General features: G+C 46.0%; 1 protein-coding gene across 1 annotated transcript in view; it reads left to right on the plus strand.

Annotated features, from left to right (window-relative positions):
- The window catches only part of MRPL45 (mitochondrial ribosomal protein L45), a 75384-nt gene that overhangs the window by 16122 nt on the left and 41174 nt on the right, over positions 1-18088 (plus strand). The window contains exon 2 of the mRNA XM_078645601.1: positions 1212-1413. Within this exon, the coding sequence (XP_078501727.1) occupies positions 1212-1413 (202 nt within the window). The remainder of the gene's footprint in view (positions 1-1211; positions 1414-18088) is intronic.

Here is an 18088-nt window from a genome sequence, read left to right on the forward strand (position 1 = left end):
CAGACAATCGTTCTAAACGTTCTAAAGGGTACTAGGCCGACAGAATGTCTTCAAAAGTAAAGGAACACTGTAATTGGCAAATCAATTTGTTTACCACTTGGGCTGGTAAAGAGTTCAAAACACTCAAACTTAATACATCCTTGCCAACAGTGAGACTTGTAGACCAAATATTGTGAGGCCTGTTAACCTTGCAGAATGTGCTCTGAAGCTACCAGTTAGGGACAGGTTAAGTTACAGTACAGCTTTCTCTTGCCCTCAATAATTTACAGAGCCTCTGGGTTTCGCCTTTTGGATCTATTGAATTTGGCAATGATGATTGAGGGCTGCGAGTGGTTGCAGGTAAACACACATGGGAGAGAGCAACATGGAGCATGGGGGTGCAGAAAGCACATGAGGGAGAGAGCAACACCGAGCGCATAGATGGGGGAGTTTGTTAGGGGAAAACGCACGAGGAGGAGAGCAACACACAGCACTGAGAGGAGATTTGTAGTGGAGAGATGCACACGACAGATGTTTAGATTCTGTTTTTCTGATTATATACGTAGAAGAGGAATTTCATGTAAACAGTGTTTTTATTCTCACATAATAATCAGCAGCACATGAGGCAACAATGGAGTACGGGAGGGAGAATGCAACAGAGCGCTGGGGTATTTTGCAGGTGGGGAAAGCATACAGGGTGAGTAGTTTTCATGGTAGAAGCACATGGGGAAGAGAACAACATGGAGCCTGGGGTGGGATTGTAGGAGGAAAGCACATGAGGGAAAGAGCAACACAGAGAGCAGTGGTATTGTGCAGGGTGCGAAGAGCTAGAAAACACAAGCACTCTCATGGGGTGCTTAACCAAAAAGTTAAAGATGTGTTTCCTAAAAGTGGAAGGATATAATTCAGCCAAGCAAAAGGATGGTAAAGAAGCAAACAAATAAGAGTGACAATAAACCAACCAATGGAAAGTGACAGGTGGGCTGTAAGCCCACTGCAAATTCTTCAGAAGCCCTCAATAGGTCTTTCGCAACCAGACAGCTTGGTAGGAGGGGCCTAAAAACAAGTGATGCTGAATTATGAATCCGTAGGAAGCAGGCTGGATGGGATCAGGTAAGACCTGGAATGCTGTTCAACTTCTCTGGACACAACATACCTGAGAATAGTATTTTAGACCTTGTTAATCATTCTGGTAGGATTTTATTTCAGCTTTACTCTTTTTTTCTTCATAGGGTGGAGAAACATTGCTCAGTTCTTCCAAACTGGTGCAGCCAATTTTTGTGGTCCCAGTGCGAACAAAGAAGAGATATTTTATCCCTCCAGCGGTGGGCGTTAAGAACAAAACTATGGATGAACTTCAATCCAAAGCGCGGCTAGCCGGCATGGTGATACCACAAGAGATGATAGAGCGTCCAATCAACGTGTCTTGCACAGGTTAGAAGACACTGTGGATTTCCCCTCCTCCTTCTTATACCCCCCCAACACCTACCTAATTCTTCCAACCCTGTGTGTTGTTCTTTCTCCCTCTGCCAAACACCCCTGCGCTCCTTGTTGCTCTCTAATGTGCTTTCCCTGCAAACCCCTGCTCTGTGTTGCTCTTGTGCTGGGCCCTGCAAACCCTCATCACTCTCCCACTGCCCCCCCTCTCCATGTTTTCCTGCCTGTTGTTTCCTTCTCTCTCCCTGCCAAACATCCCCTGTTACAAGGGGCGCACTATTGGCCAGGTTGTATGGCGCCTTTCCCTACCTATGAAAACCTTGGGACATTTCAAGCCGTGCTACGCTGAGGCTTGCCTGAATCGTTTCTCAGAGTGTGAACTTTGCTGTGGGCGCTGCACTCCTCTGGGCAGTGCTGTTTTCTGGCTGGCAGATTATCCCCTTTCTCCAAAGCTGGGTCGCAGGCATGCCTGCCATCCTAACCATTATAACAGGGTTATAGGTTCACATTCAGGAGCTACAGGTCTTCTTTAATATCTAGCAACTACCGTCTCATGAGTCGGCTGCTTTCACTTTGTTCAAAATGAATTTGCCATGCCTTGATTCGCTTTCAACACAAGCTTAAATGGCGTGCCCATTTGTTTCACCACATATGCATTCGGCGTCTAGCTCCGCGCCACCTCTCATCCCCACACTCTAGACCGTGCAGATGGTACTGCAGAGCATCATCATATGATACACACAGCATACCACCTTAGGTGGTGTTCTGTCACTTACGCTGAGATACAAAGTGAGATGTGGAAGCAACTTGGATATGATTTACTGTGACTCTGTAATGTAACTATACTGCTAAACAACTTGAATGCTTTATCTCGTATTTGCAACAAATATAAATGTAAGCTGCTTCTAACTGTTGGAAAAACTAATAAAATATATACAAACAAAAAAATGCATTCGGCGTCTCAACTGTGCGCTCAGAATCACTGTACTTTTCCCCAGCTTCTTGTGCTGCTGCTTCCCTTGTAGATGCGCACTCTTTTTTTTTTTTGTTTTAATTTTTTATTAACAAGAAGAAAAAACAACATACAAGGCAAAATACAATGTACATGGACATGTGTTCACATAGGGGGACACCTAAGCACAATGTTACACAGTAGAGCAATAGCACATGGAGTGTGGAGGGGGGTCAGCGGGGAAACAAATTTGAGATAACATAAAGAACACAATATATGGAATGTCGTATCAGGGGGACAGGGGGACATCGGGGTTCTCCGCGAATGGAGGCGTACATATATTTCCACGGTATGCGTTCCATTGGCACCAGATGTTGTTCCATTTCCTAGGTTTGCCCCGCGCCACATACACAGTTTTCTCTCTGAACATACACCAATCCATATTCTCCTTCCATACCGATACCGTGGGCGGCCGCTGGGAGCCCCACAACTGCGCAATATCTCTCTTAGCGATCATCTTCCCAAGGGTCGCCCACGACGTCTGTGCCACACCATAATCATTCGGCTCCCACACATTCAATAGACAGCGTCTGGCCTCGGGCAACAACACCACTCCAGTGACCCTTCCCATCACGGCATGCACACGATTCCAGAACGCAGCCACCTCCGGGCACTCCCAAATTATATGAAGGAAAGTTCCAAGCATCCCACAACCACGCTTACATAACCCATCTGAAGAATAACCCATACGAATCAAGGGTGGACCAGTAACATATACACAATGTAAGATTTTGAGCTGAACGAGTCGGAGACGGGCAGGAATCCCAACTTCTTTAGGCGAGGATAAATCGACCTGCCAATCCTCGTCATCCAGCTCCAAACCATCGCCGGTCCAAACCTCCCTGAGACGCACTAGCAGATTCACCCGTGTATTAATCAATTTCTTATATATCAAAGAAATGGTACTGTCGGGCACGTGGCCGTCAAGGACCCTATCTCCGAGGGGGGAGGACTCGGGGATGACAGTACCCGCAGGGAGAGCCGAATTTAAAGCATGGTGAATCTGTGCATACCGGAAGAATTCCCTGTCGCTTAAGGCATATTCTGTCTTTAATACGGCAAAGGTCTTGATTTTGCCCTTGACCCAAAGATCGCCCACGGTGCTGATACCAATCATGTCCCATTTTTCAAACCCTTTCGTTTCCCAGAGACATCCCAACCTTTCAGACGCATACAACGGGGTCGCACGAGTCAAGCGATCTCTCCATCCCATAGACGCATTTGCATCATGCCACACTCGTACAGCAATCCTGGTGGGTCCAGATAAATTCTTTCCCGCCACCTAGGAATAGAGCGCCCTTCTGTAGTCCCCGCCCGGTAGCAAATATTTATCCATCTCGAATGCCGGGTTAGGAGCTGGAGTATACGTTGCGTGATTGATCGCACTCAACTGCGAGGCCCAATAATAACGCCTAATATCCGGCAGCGCTATACCCCCGTCATACCAGGGAAGCGTGAGTTTAGCGAGGGCGATACGTGAACGTCCATCCCAAATTAACCGTCTCTGCAGGCTTTCAACCTCTCGAAAGTAGCTCGCCGGAATAATATCGAACGTATTCTGAAGCGCGTACAAAAACCGCGGCAGAGACATCATATTAAAAAGGGCTGCGCGCCCGAGTGGTGATAAAGGCAACCCGCGCCAGCGCACAACATCAAGCTTCAATCTCTGAAGAGGAGGGAGCAGATTACGTTCATATCGAGCCACGGGGTCCAAAGATATAAAATTCCCCAAGTACTTAAAGCCCGTCTGAGAGACCTGAATTGGGCACCTGCGAGGCAAGGGAGGGGGACCGCCCGAGAGCACGTATACACAGGATTTAGCCCAGTTGATCACAAGGCCCGAGTTCCTCCCAAACGAGGTAAGCACGTCGAACAAAACATTCAGAGATTTTCGAGAGGACGTAAGGTACAACAAGATATCATCCGCGTAGAGCGAGACGCGATCCTCTAAGTCCGGGGACAACTGGATCCCTTTATTCGTGGGCTCCCAGCGCAACCAGGCAGCCAGCGGCTCAAGGGCAAGAGCGAAAAGCAGTGTTGACAACGGGCAGCCCTGCCTTGTGCCCCTCCCGAGGACCATAGACGCAGACACTCGACCATTCGCGACCACCTGCGCCAATGGCCCCTCATACAAAAGTTTCACCCAGCCGATGGACCCGGGGCCGAAACCAAATTTCACAAGAGCGGCCCAGAGATAAGGCCACTCTAGCGTGTCGAAGGCCATCGTAGCATCCAAGGAAGCCAAGATCACCAAAAGACGCCGCCCTCGCGAGAACACCGTGCAAGCGCCGCAGGTTGAGCGCCATGTTACGGTGTGAGATGAAACCGGACTGATCCGGATGGATCAAGTCACTGATAACGTTTGTCGGGCGGTTAGCTAATAATTTGGCAACAATTTTCGGTTCGGCATTTAGAAGCGAGATTGGTCTATAAGAAGAACAGCGATCTCGTGGCTTCCCCTCCTTGTGAATCACCACGATAGTAGCGAGACGCTGGTCACGAGGAAGGGAGCCGGTGTCTCTCGACTCTAGAAACATATCGCGAAGATACGGAGCCATTTTGTCAGGACACAATGTGTACAATTCAATTGGCAGACCATTGGGACCCATGGCTTTGCCAGAACGCACTGAACGAATGGCAGTAGCCACCTCATCCGCCGAAAGCGCCGCATCCATTAGGTCTCTGTCAGCCGCAGACAGGCAGGGCAATGTAATATCGCGGAGTAACAAATGAGAGTCTTCCTCAGGCCTATCAGAGACCGGAGAGTACACAGTTCGGAAGTGCTCCGCGAAGCACTCAACAATTTCAGCCGGGTCAGTCACACACGCTCCGTCAAGGTTCTCAATCACAGGCACTACACGACTCGCCCTTTCTTTCTTGTCCAGCCACGCAATCAATTTACCCGCCTTATCCCCAACATCATACAGTCTGCCCTGCTGTTCTCTGCTCTTGACTTTTGGAGCGTCAGTAACCAGGGTCCTGTAATCTACTTGTTTGAGGCTGAGAGAATGAAGCTTGGCACGGAACACTCCGTGCTCCAAGTCACCCTCCAGCTCGGCTATCTCTGTCTCCAAACGGACCACCTCTTCGTGCTTACTTTTCTTGGCGTTAGCGATTAGAGATAAAGCCTGCCCACATATCACAGTTTTAAAAGCTTCCCACAATGATACAGCAGAGGACACAGACCCCACATTTTCAACAAAGTAATGATCAAGGGATTTCATCAACCCAGCACGGGTCGTGGGATTGCGAAGATGCCAGGGGTTTATTGGGGCGACTCCCCCCTCACTGCTCATAGTAGTATCCATGCTAAGCCACAATGGGGAGTGATCGGATATGCCCCGGGCGAGGTGCCGCACCTCCCTGATGGAGGAGGCTAGTGCCGCCGGCATCAGAACATAGTCGAGTCTGGACAGACTGCCATGGGCTCCAGAGTGGAAGGTATATTGGACCTGATCAGGGTGTAGCAACCTCCAACAGTCTACCAGACCCAGGGTCTCCAAGAACCCACTCAGCCAGGATTGAGATCTCTGGGGGGTAGCGATCTAAGTTACCGGAGACAACCGAGTTGAAGTCTCCGCCCACCACCAAGATGCCCTCTGGGAGCCCCAGTACTACACGCCCAAGATCCGCAAAAGTCGAGGTCTGTAGACCCGGCGGGATATATACAGCAACAAATGACGGTCCTCCCCTCCCATCTACCAGTGAGAGCAGCGTAGGGCCCCCCATCGTCAAGAATCACATCATCTATTGCCAAAGGGAGGGAGGACCTGACGAGGATACCCACACCCCATGAAACAGAGGTAAATCCAGAGTGTGCCACAAGGCGATCCCTCGCCGATTCATGGCGTGGCACATGTTCCCAACCAGATGCGTTTCCTGCAATAATACAATGTTTGGGGAGAGGCGCCGCAACAACTGTAACACCACACCCCGTTTTATCCTATCCCCCAACCCATTGACATTCCGACACATTAGTTTCAACCCACTAACCCCCATCCCGGAAAGAAGTGCTGAATCCACCCCACGACGAACACAATGACCAAATCAATTAAAGAAACGATACGTTGCCTTGAAAGAAACTCACAAACACCCAGAATCCCCCCTCCACCCCCAACTAGAGACCATTACAACACCCCCCACCCTGCACCCCTGCGTTAGACTCAAAAGCCACCCCAACTTGCAGTGTGCCTGTCGCCCTATCATTAAACTAGTCTACAAGAAGAAACCCCTGAGGAGGAAAGAGTCCCACTCCCCCCGCCACCCTCGGGTATAATGCAATAGAACACAGTAGTAGAAGAAGTATCAAACCCAGCCGAATGACATGTGAAGTGTTCAGAAATCAGGAATCATAATGTCACTCTTGTTCCGACACACCGCCCTCGGCTCCACCCGGATGCCCGGTCGAGTCATTCTGTTTGGGAAGGGTATCCAGCCAGTCACTAACACCGTCGGGACGATCAAAGAAGAAAGTCCGGTCTTCATACTCAACTCTCAGCCTGGTTGGAAATAGCATTGCATATTTCAGGCCCAAGTCTCTCAGCCGTCGCTTCACTCCCTGAAACCCCATCCTCTGCCTCTGAACAAGCTGGGTGAAGTCCGGGTAGAAACTCACCGCCGTGTTCTCGAATTTTACGGGGCCACTCACTCTTGTGGCCTGCAGGATAATGTCTCTGTCCCTGAAATTGAAGATCCTGGCGATGATAGGTCTCGGAGAGTCACCCGACTTCGGTTTTCCGCCCGGCACTCGATGGGCATGCTCCACGGCGAAGAATTTACTCAGGCCTGTAGGGGCGAGGTGATTCAAGACGAGGTCCTCCACAAGGAGATCCGTTGCCAGAGCACCAGAATTTTCGGGGACCCCAATAAGGCGTATGTTGTTGCGTCGGGCCCTGTTTTCAAAATCCTCCAGTCGATGGGCCATGGGATCGTTGGAGGATCGCAAGTTACCAACTTCCGTCTGCAGATCAGACACATCGGTCGTGAGGCTAGAAGTCTTCAGATCTAGAGACTTGACCCTTACATTGGTCTTCGACAAATCAGCTCTGATCAAAGTAACATCAACGGCTACAGTGTCAATTTTGAGAGTGAGAGCCTCGTATTGCTGACCAATGGAAGCCTTCATGTTGGCAATGGCGCCCATGACATCCTGCAGAGTCAGTTCGGTGGACGGAGTCGGGTCGTCCTTGTGGTCCTCCAAAACTCGACCGGTGCCACCGGGGGACCCCTTGGGTTGGGTATAGCGATCCATGACGTTGGTTTGGATCGGTCCCCCACGTAGAGGAGTTTTGGTCTTCCGCTTCTCGTTGTCGAGCCTGGCAGTCATTGTGAATGGTGAGCCCCGAAGTGGCCCGCGAGACCTGGTGAAAATGGCCGCTTACCACCCGACCACCGAAGATCACGAAAGTGGGCCACAGGGGCGAAAGCAGCAGCTCAGACCATCACCCAAGCACTCACGCCCGTTGGCACACAATAGAGAAGCAGAGTTAGGCTAGACCTCGGTGGGGGCGCCAAGCAATCAGGCAATCAGATGAGGCCAGAGGCACAAAAACGAAACCGAAAGTCCACTCAGGGCAACAGGGACAGCCCCTCAAGCCGTTGTTGTTCAACTACTTCCCGGCGTCTTGGTGTGCCATCCCCCGGTGTCGCCGTAGGGCGGGCCTCAAAAACTCCGATCGGCTTATCTGCGGTTCCCGAAGTCCAAATGAAATTTTGAAAACAGCTAAGATGTCAGCTGAGGTTCATGTCGAAGAACCCGTCGTCAAATTCAGGACATCTTTCAGGATATATGCGGAGGGCGGTGAGGGACTTGGGAGCCCTGTGCTCACGCGGCCATCTCGGATGCGCGCGAAGCTCCTCCTGGATGCGCACTCTCTTGAGTGCTTCTCCTCCACACCATGTGTTCGTCTCTCTCTCTCTGTCCCCACTTCTTTGTGTGCTTCTCCCTCTGTCGTTTCTCTCTCTCCCTCATGTGCAGCTTTTCCTCTCACCTTCACCCTCTTATGAACACCTCTCTTACTCAAACTCCAAGAGTCATTTTTTTTATTTATTTAATATTTTGCACCCAAATAAAATTGTAATTTTTTATTTTCCATTTCCAAGTAGTGTCTACAATCTTCAATTGGCAAATCGAAAACAAAAAATGGAAGCCTGCATCATTCTGCGGGTGCGCATGTGTAGTGATGCATGAGTTCGCTAGAGGAATGATGCGACCTGGTGCGTCCTCACGCCTATTTTCCAATTTTTTTTATTTTTTAACATCAATGTTGTACTGCATCAGGAAAGAGCAGTTTGCTTTACCCCTGACACTGCACAGCATTGCGAAAAATCCTTGGCTAAGTAGATGGGTTCCCAAAGGGAGTACTATTGGCTGTACCAATTCTTATTTATTAGACTTCTCGCATAGCTGATTTTTCATGAGCGTTGGGTTGTTCCCATTTATTATACACATTTACATTTAAATAGTGGAAATTGAAATCTTGCCTGAGAGACTGGGTCAATCTTAAGTGTTATTTAATAGTCTATTTGGACTAGGAACTACTACGTATTTAAAGTTCATTCCTGCTTATTAAAGTCTATTCACAGATCTCCATTTGCCCCCATTTTATAGGGGACCCTTTATGCCAAATATTTGCAGCGTATCATATAGATTCAAAATGTACCCATTACACCCACGCTCAGATCTCTAATTAACTGGGTAACAGACATATTTTCTACACCTTGAACAACAAACTGGCAGAATCTTTTAAGAACCGTACAGTAGTTTGGTTCATAAGTTCCCAAATGCACAATTTTCCTTTTTTGGGAGTTTTGAAAATATTCTGTGCAACAGTTTTCCTTTTTTTAATCTCATGATTATTCCCCTTTCCATTTGGCCAAGCATAAAAATCCCTGTAATGGCATGTTTTGCTTTGCTTATGGGATTATCAATCCACTTTATCCTGATTCCTTTATCTATTTCTAAATGTAGTAATGGTGTAAGACATTTTATTTAGAGGCCATATTTAAAAATAGGCGTATTTAAAAAATAAAAAATGCACGTTTTGCAAAACCGTGGGCCGTAACCACTGAATTATCAGTTATTGGGTTTGAAATAGAACACCTAGGAAAGTCTGCTGGACAATCTTCCTTTCAGGCACCTTTTCAAAGGTGTAAGATGGAACATTTCTTAAAACAGCAGTAGCTTTAGGCCTCCGTTTGAGTTTGTTTTGATAACTGAAACACATTGTTTCTTCAGATTTCATGAATCTCTGCTTCCCTTTCTCTTTAAAGATGGGTAGAACCGTATGTTGCATTGAATGCCACTATCTAGGTTGAAGTAAGTGCCAAAAGGTAAATAAATATTAAATAACACCAATTACACAACCATTTGTTCAGGCGTAAGTCCAGTGTGATTACTTTTCTTTATGAACCAATATGCGGTAAAACCAGATATTATGATTGCAGGCTGCCCCCAAGTTCCATTTTATCACTTTTTGGGGAAATTATAAAAACTATGTAATCCCACTTGCTAAGTAATTTTTGGGTTTTGAACACACAGACACACACACAATGTGAACCTGCTTAAGTAATTAAATCTGTTCATTTTTCTGCTTATACCTGTGTCTATTGACACGACAGCTTGTTAAATTGCACTCCAGACTACTTGAAAATCAATAACCGCATTATCACACACTTCCATATTTGATAAACGTTTGACCCATTGTTTTCTGTTAAGAATGAAAAAAAGTTTGGAAACAGATTAAACCAGAAGTGGCATATAATTCATACAGTTAATTGCTGGACCTTGTTCTCTTGCTTTCCCAAACTAGGCTAATTAGCTCTATCTTTGCCATTGAAAATTCTAATATGGAAGAGCTCATCGCTCAGAACAAAATAAACTTCCTTTTTCAGAGATAGCACAGCTTTCTCCTTAAATACACAGAGAAAGATACAACAAGGATATAACAATAGCATATGTGAGCAAATTAGTTTATATCGGGTCTTACGGGCCAGCACAAGTGAATTCAAGGGCCATTCCACAAAATCAGCTGTTTTCTGGGCTGTTCTGAAGGGTTTAGTCTTCCAAACTTGTGTATTTATACCTTTGCCGCTTTTTGGGGATTCAGATCTTGTTTCTTAAGTTCAGCATTGGGAAAACATTAACTTGTGCCTGTTTTTTTTAAAAAGTGCTTTGGGCGATGAGTCCTTCACTTTGCAGTTGTATTTGCTTGAGCATTGATAATAACACACTCTAAATGTATGATTATCCCACTGATTATAGGAGCCGCCAGGAAATCTAAATTATCCGGGTTAATATAATGTCTTCATATCATTACAATCCGTTGCAAAATCGGGCAGATCGCAAGAGTAGCTATTTGCTCAATGATTTTATTTTTGTTGGGCAGATCATCAATGCAGCTATAATTCTAAAGCGCTCATTAGGTTAACATACTCATACAGTTGTTTTATTTTTTTTACAATTTACCTTTAACCTTTTTTTACTGCTGCAGTCTTCATCTTTTAGAGACCTTAATGACCTTTTCTATTTTTCTTCCTTCTCATGAAGGTTTTCTGACTATTCTAAGTCATATCCTCACTTTCTACTCTGATGGTAACTCATGCCCTGCCAGGTTTTGGTCTTTGTAGACTCGTTTTTTAAAATATAAATACAGTTGGCTACGGGATATATACTAAGCATGGCGTGAACTTGAGTTATGTTGTGTATTGCACGCCATAGCTGGTGAATTTCATGGCTTTTTGGTTTTATGTTCATTGAACCATAACTGAGCTTCAATAGTTTTTTTTTCTTTAGTGATTTTTTTCTGATGTACTTCAGTCACCTGCCCTCTACCCATTTTGTAATGGGCATGGCCTTTGATCAGGCCCTGCACCCAACCGTATTCTCTTGTGTGTAGTAGCATTTATCTGCAGGGCCTGCCTGGCCTTACACAATGGTTAATTTGCTGGTTGCCAAATTCTGTGCAGATTTAGTGAACGGCACCAGAGTTACTAGTACATGAACGTTTATTAACCTAATTTATCTTTGTCCACAAACGATCTGCTCGAAACTTGACATAACCAATAGAAATATAAACCTGCGGATTCATCAAATGGTTCCCCATTTATTAGTAGAAGAAAACCTGTTTAAACCGTTTGAAATCTGCCCCTCTTCACTCTTGAAGAACCTGCAATAAATTAAGAACAGCCAGAGTAGGCTAAAGATAAGTTTCTGACAGATTGTGTGCATATCCATCAAACAGTTTGAAATGCATTAGTAATTCAAATTAGTCCCCCCCCCCCTTCCCCCCCACCCCACCAATTGGACCGGCACGAAACCTAAAATGCCTGCACTGGGTGCAAGTTGCTGTTTTTATTGCCCTTGCTTTAATTAGCTTTGTTCCCCCCCCCCCACCCACGATGGATTTGCACAAACCTTGACAAACCAAAAGAAAAACAGTGTTTTCGTTCTTATGCCACATTTTGTGCACATTCGTCACACAGTGCCAATGCTATTAGTAAATGAATATTTTGTTGCCCTGCCTTAGCTTCAATTTTTGTTATCTTTCCCTTCGCCTTTTGGAGGATATGCACAAATTTAAAAATACTGAAGGAAGGTTAAACATCCCAAGTTCCTGACAAACGTAGTGCAGGTCTATCAAACTATGCAAAAGTTAGTAGTATTTCAAAAATAATTTTGACCATCTCCTTTAAACTTGCTCCTCCGCCCTATTGATCTTGACGATACATGATGTACTTGCACTAAGTGTCACTTACTAATTCCAGCGTTTGATAGAGATTCATCTTAGTTATAAGCAAATTAAATTTTATCCCCTCCATGTTTAACTTTTCCCATCTGTAACTGACGAGGGCTCGCAACTTGCTAGGGCTCCCACTGACCGTGGTTTGATCCATTCCTGTCACGGGCACAAGACCCAGCCACACAAGTGTTGCAGCATGTTTATCGGCACATGTGGTGGGAACACTAGTTGGTAGGAATTTTGTGAATTCTTTTAGAACCCAGAAGTTTTCATAAAAAAAATGTAAGAAAATGCGTGATTTCAGGCAAAGTTAGAGGTTTGCTGAGCGTTGTGGGTTAGAAAACCTCATGGGATCCACATGAGGCACACCACCCTGGAATCCCGTTTGTCTAGTATTCAAAAATATTTGTGGTTCCTAGTTTGGCATGGGTGGCGCTACAGCACGAATACCTCAGCTACCCTATTGTTATTTTCTCTACGTAATGTTTTTGGACCTTTTGTGTTGTTGTCTCTTGGCCCAACCACATAAGGGGGTACTGCCGTCGTTTTCGAGGAGGGGGGAGCATGTGGGAACTCTGAGTGGTAGGAAATTTGTGGCTCCCTGCAGATTCCAGATCCTGCTGTCATAGAAATGGGAGTAAAATGTGTGTGTTTTTTAACCAAAGTTTGACAAGGGATTCTGGGTAAAGTTACCTACTGAGAACATGCAAGTCACACTCCCCTGGACTCCCCTAGTTGTCTAAAATGTGCAGGTATACTAGATTTCCCTTGGTGCAGCTGAGCTAGGGGCCGAATACCACAGCTACCCACTTAGCAAAAAAAGGATCAGTTTTGAGTGAAAAAATGTGGTGGTCTTTTTTTGGGGGAGTTTTATATAGCGAATACGCAACCCGAAGGTATCAGGGCACTTTACTTGAGCACCAGTTGTGTTACAGACAGACACATTAATTTTGTTAGGCACTGGGAGTTTGAGGGCCTTATTATGAGTTTGGCGGTCATGGAGCACCACCACTCCAGCGCCCCCCTCCACAACTGCCAAACCCATAACGGCCTGCTGGATTCCTACTGGAAACCAGGTCGGTGGTCCTGCGGCGGCAGCTGGCCAACGGCGGTGCCATGCTAAGGCTCATATGTGATAATTAGCAAGGCACCGCAATGGGAATGCCATTGCATGTTTCCCTGCACAGCATGGACTGGGGGTGCATGCAGACGGGGGGGGGCACACCATGGGCCCCCCTGCATGCATCCCCTAGCACAGAGGGAACCAGAGGCCACTTTAGTTTTCTCATCACCACACTTTTCATGGTGGGCTCACCACCAGCATACTACGGCCTCTGTCTGCGGTGCCATCGCCGAGGGATTGTGGATCCCCATCGGTGGCAGTGGTCCAGTGACAGTCAACCGCTATAGTCAGAATATGGTGTGTGGACCGCCACCACGACTACAGCAGTCAAATGGTGATTTGCCCAGAATCACAGAATGTTGAGTGTCCCTGCCGAGACTCTGAACTCTGTTCCCAGCTTTGAGGTTGACCGTTATAGCCCTTAGCCCCAATTCACCTTTTTTGGCTGTTTCCTGTCGTGGGCACTAGGCCTACCCTGGGACCATTTTTGTTAGGAGACTTGGGGGAGTGCTAGGTGGAAGGAAGTTTGAAGCTTCCTGCAGATCGCTGAACTTTCCATCAAAGAAATGTGAGGCAAATATGTTTATTTTTAGTTTTGTTTTTTTAGTCGAGGTTTGCATGCAATTCTGGGTTAAAAAAAACCTGGTGAGAGCCACGCAAGTCACCCCATCCTGGAGTCACCCATGTGTCTAGTTTTAAAAAATGTGCCAGTTTGCTAGGTTTTCCTAGGTGTTGACTGAGACAGGGCCCAAAAGCCACAGCTACCCACTTTGCAAAAAAAAGGGCCAGTTTTGAGTAAAAAAATGGAATGTATCTGTAGGAAGCTGGCTCTTTATATAGTGGAACAAAAAGTTACACTGTGCAAAGACTCCATGCAACCCGAAAAGGAATTACAGGGGCACACATTACACCCCAAATGCTCGCTTTCATGGTAGTGTGAGCAAATAAATGAATGTGTCCTTCTGTAACGAAACTGGTGGTATGTAAAGCGCTCTGATGTCTCGGGTCTAGTTTGCGCTATATAAAACTCTTTAAAAAAAAAAAAAAATAGGCTTATCAGAGGGTTGTGCTAAGCATTTATTGCACACATAAAGGCAGGAAATGAGACACACATTCAATAAAGCAATCGGATGCTAAGTTATAAAAAATAACACATACTTTTATATCAGTTTAGATTCCAAGAACCACGAACCAAGTAAGTACTTTTCGAGTTATGAATTTTTAAAATTTTGAAAGTTGACAGTGCAATTTTTGGGTGCGGTAATGTTATCCAATGAAAAGCATGTACTGCATTTGGGCACTTAAAACAATTTATGAGTCTGTTCTTTGGGACTTAAGGTGAGAATGGGTGAGATCCTAGACCACACCAACCGGTCACCTCGGAAGGCTCTGAGGCATCTGGGTGCAGAATTGTGTTAAGGCGTCGGGTGTCCCATTCACTTCAATGGGTAAGGGTCCGGTCAGAAAAAGGCTGCAAGCTGGGACAGTGTGAACAGTTTGGAGGAACCCACATAGGGGTTCGATCTTCGTGATTCTCTGGCATGTAGGGACACCATTGGTCCACTTCTCCATGGGCTGTGGGGCTCGGGTGCAGTGGTGTATTTTGGCGTCAGGTTAAGTGTGGGAGTTACTAGCGGTAGGAGGTGGCCTCCAGAAAGAAGCTGCAGGCGACGACTAGAAGTCAAGTCTGGCCAAACCCAAAGATGGGCTTGGCTGTTGTGGGTCTCTGGACCCCGTGGGCAACATCACCCTCCTTGGACTCTGGCTTTGGAGCGCTGGTGCAGGGGTGCTTTGAGGTGTCGGCAATCGAGGACTCACTCTTTGTCTTAGGTTTGTTCAGAAGGGGATAAACAGGGCAGCTGGGCCACTCTCGTTGTGTGTCTCACTGTCCCTGAAGCCCCTTGACATGCAGGTAGATTTTCCATGATATTGGTGTCCAATCTGCTCACAACAAACCTTGGTTGCTGCAAGGAGTCCAGTACCCCAAGTGTTGGTGTTGTGCGGCTCTGGTTTGCCCAGTTGTCCTCACACTCAGGGGGAGGATAGATCTGACCTTTAGGATCATGGCTACCTCTTCCTGGGTGGCTGCTGTGTCGGTAGTCCCCATAGGCAGCAGATCGGTGTACCCGGCATTGCTTATTTGGCGCCTGCAGCTGCAGGGGAGTAGCTCCTCTACTCCGAGGGAGTTTCTTTGGCAATTGGCAAAGCACTAGCAGTCATCCGGGTTTCTTGGAGTCTGCACAGTGGCAGGACGAGTCAGTTGCTTCACGAGGTTAGGGTGCAGCAGGCAGGCTGGCAGGGTTGGCGTCAAGTCAGTTGTGCTCCTCTGATCTCGGGTCAGCAGTCTTATTGGTCCACTTTTTAATTTTTTTTTATTTATGTCTGTTGAAATCTCAAGTCCTGGTATCAGGGGGTCCCCTAAATACTCAATTTAGGGACATTTAGGAGAGTGATGGGTAGTAGCCAATGGGCTACCTACCACTTGATTCGCTACACCCCCTAGATGACCACTTCCTTTGGGGGGTGGGCATTACCATGTCCCAGAATTTTAATTCCACTACACACAAGATGGTGGAATTCCTAATTTCATATTAACTTCAGGCTGTACACCCTAGAGGTGTGTCCAGCCTGGCTGTGCAACACGCCTCCTGCATAACTAATTTTCCTGCCTGTCCTGGTACCAAATTGGCCCAAGGCAGGGGGTGGCATTTTCCCTGTCTAGGGAAGTCTTTGCTCGCATAACAAAGGCAGCAGAGGCATTTGTAGCCTCCTGCCTTGATATGCTGATTTACTAGCCTTCCTGGGGGAGGAGGTGATAACACCTCACACCAGAACAGGCTTGGTTTCTGTCCTCTGAGAGCAGAGCTCTCACCTCTTGGGGGGTCATAAACGAGTCTGTGGTGTCAGGCTGGACTGGACCAGTCAGCCAGCACACGAGAAGGCTAGTAAGGTTCAGAGGGTACCTCTAAGGTACTCTTTGGGTGCATGTATTAATAAATCAATCACAGGATTCAGTATGGGGTTATTAATATGAGGTGTTTGATATCAAACACCATAGTTTTTAGTGAAGCCATTATATAGCTGGGAAACCCGTTTTGACTAGTGCCCAGTACCTACATTAGGATGGCTTCCTTGCTCACTTGTACTTTCAGTAATTGAATTGGCCAGCACATGGGGCATATTTGCTCATGCAAATATGTCCTCACATGTCATATATGTACCCTGCCTTAGGGCTGTAAGGCCTGCGGTGCGGTGACTTACAAATATTAAATGCATGGTATGGGGACATGGCACCTAGGAGTGTGCCATGATGTGTTTTCACTTTTTAAAGCACCTTGTCACACAACCTGCAGTGGAAGTCTGTATGAGTTTAGGGCTAGGTCTCTTAGAGTGGCACACGATATGCTGCAGCTCTTAGGGATCCTCTTTAGTACCTATGCCCTATGTACCATTTACTAGGGACTCACAGAGGTGCCAAAGGCCTGGTTACTTGGGGATCAAGTGACCAGTTGTCTTGTTTGGGGAAAGAACACTGGCACTGGGGACCTGGTTAGCAGGAATTTAGTGCACTTCATTCATAGTTGCATCAAATACCAAGCAAAAAGCGGGGGGACTTCTGCAACAAAAACTCAGTTTCCTACAGTATCCATGTTGTGTTTTGGGCCATTTCCTGCCACGAGCACTAAACCTACCTTCAAAAGTGAAGTACTATTTTTTAGAACATTTGTTATTACCACTTGGAATTTGCTGCATTTTATGCCTTCTAAATGTGATTCAGTGTATAAGAAAGAAGACATTTTGACAAATACCCTCTAAATCATATGCTAGTATGTGTACCCACAGATTCAGAGGTGTACAAATAACCACTGCTTCTAAACTTTAAAGCTTTTGCACGTTTCAGAAATACATGGGTTTCCTTGATACCAGTTTTCACTCTACATATTTTACAATATGAATTCTTCTGTACTTGATACACAATGAAAAAACATTGTACTGTTCAACTCAGGTGCTGCTTATGGGTACCTTGGGTTCTTGGAGAACCCATAAACCCTATATATATCCGCAACCAGAAGGGTCTAGCGGACATAATGGTATATTGTTTTTGTAAATCAGCCATTGTGGCAAAAAGATACAGTTGAAAACGTTACAAATCACTATTTTTTCAATATTTCTTTATTTCAACAGTTTGTTTCTTTGAGACAACCTTGAGAGATCTACACATATAAGCCCTTGCTGAATTCAGAATGGTATTCACTTTCCAGAAATATGTAGCTTTCCTGCCTCATTCATGGTTTTCACACTGCCACAAACTGGAAGTAGGTTACGAGCACTAAAAATAGGAAAATGGTCTACCTCTTTGAAAAATGCCAAAACTGTGCTAAAATATTTGTTTGGTTTTTATTCAGCTCTACATGTTCTCAAAAGATGAGATGATGGTGACTTTAGCATAGCAAATCGCTTGTCGATGTCCTTTTTTAGGGGAAAAAAACAGGAACAAAATGCTCCAGATAAATGTGTCTATTTTTCCCCTAAAACTCAAATCTTTGCTATATTTTGCCTATTTTCTCGGTCCCTTCCAGGGGAATCCACAAACCGTGGTAAACTTTGGAATCCCTTAGGATGCTGGAAAAAAAGGTCACAAATTTGGCATTGATAATGTATGTGGAAATAAAAAGTTATGGAGTCCTTAGCTAAATTACCTGAACTAGCCAAAAAGGAATTCGCACAGGGGAGGAAAAGGCCCAGCAGTTAAGGGGTTAATCAATTGCCACAATTCTGTCATACTAATGGAAAATG

This window comes from Lissotriton helveticus, chromosome 5_1, assembly GCF_964261635.1.
Source record: "Lissotriton helveticus chromosome 5_1, aLisHel1.1, whole genome shotgun sequence".
NCBI lineage: Eukaryota > Metazoa > Chordata > Amphibia > Caudata > Salamandridae > Lissotriton > Lissotriton helveticus.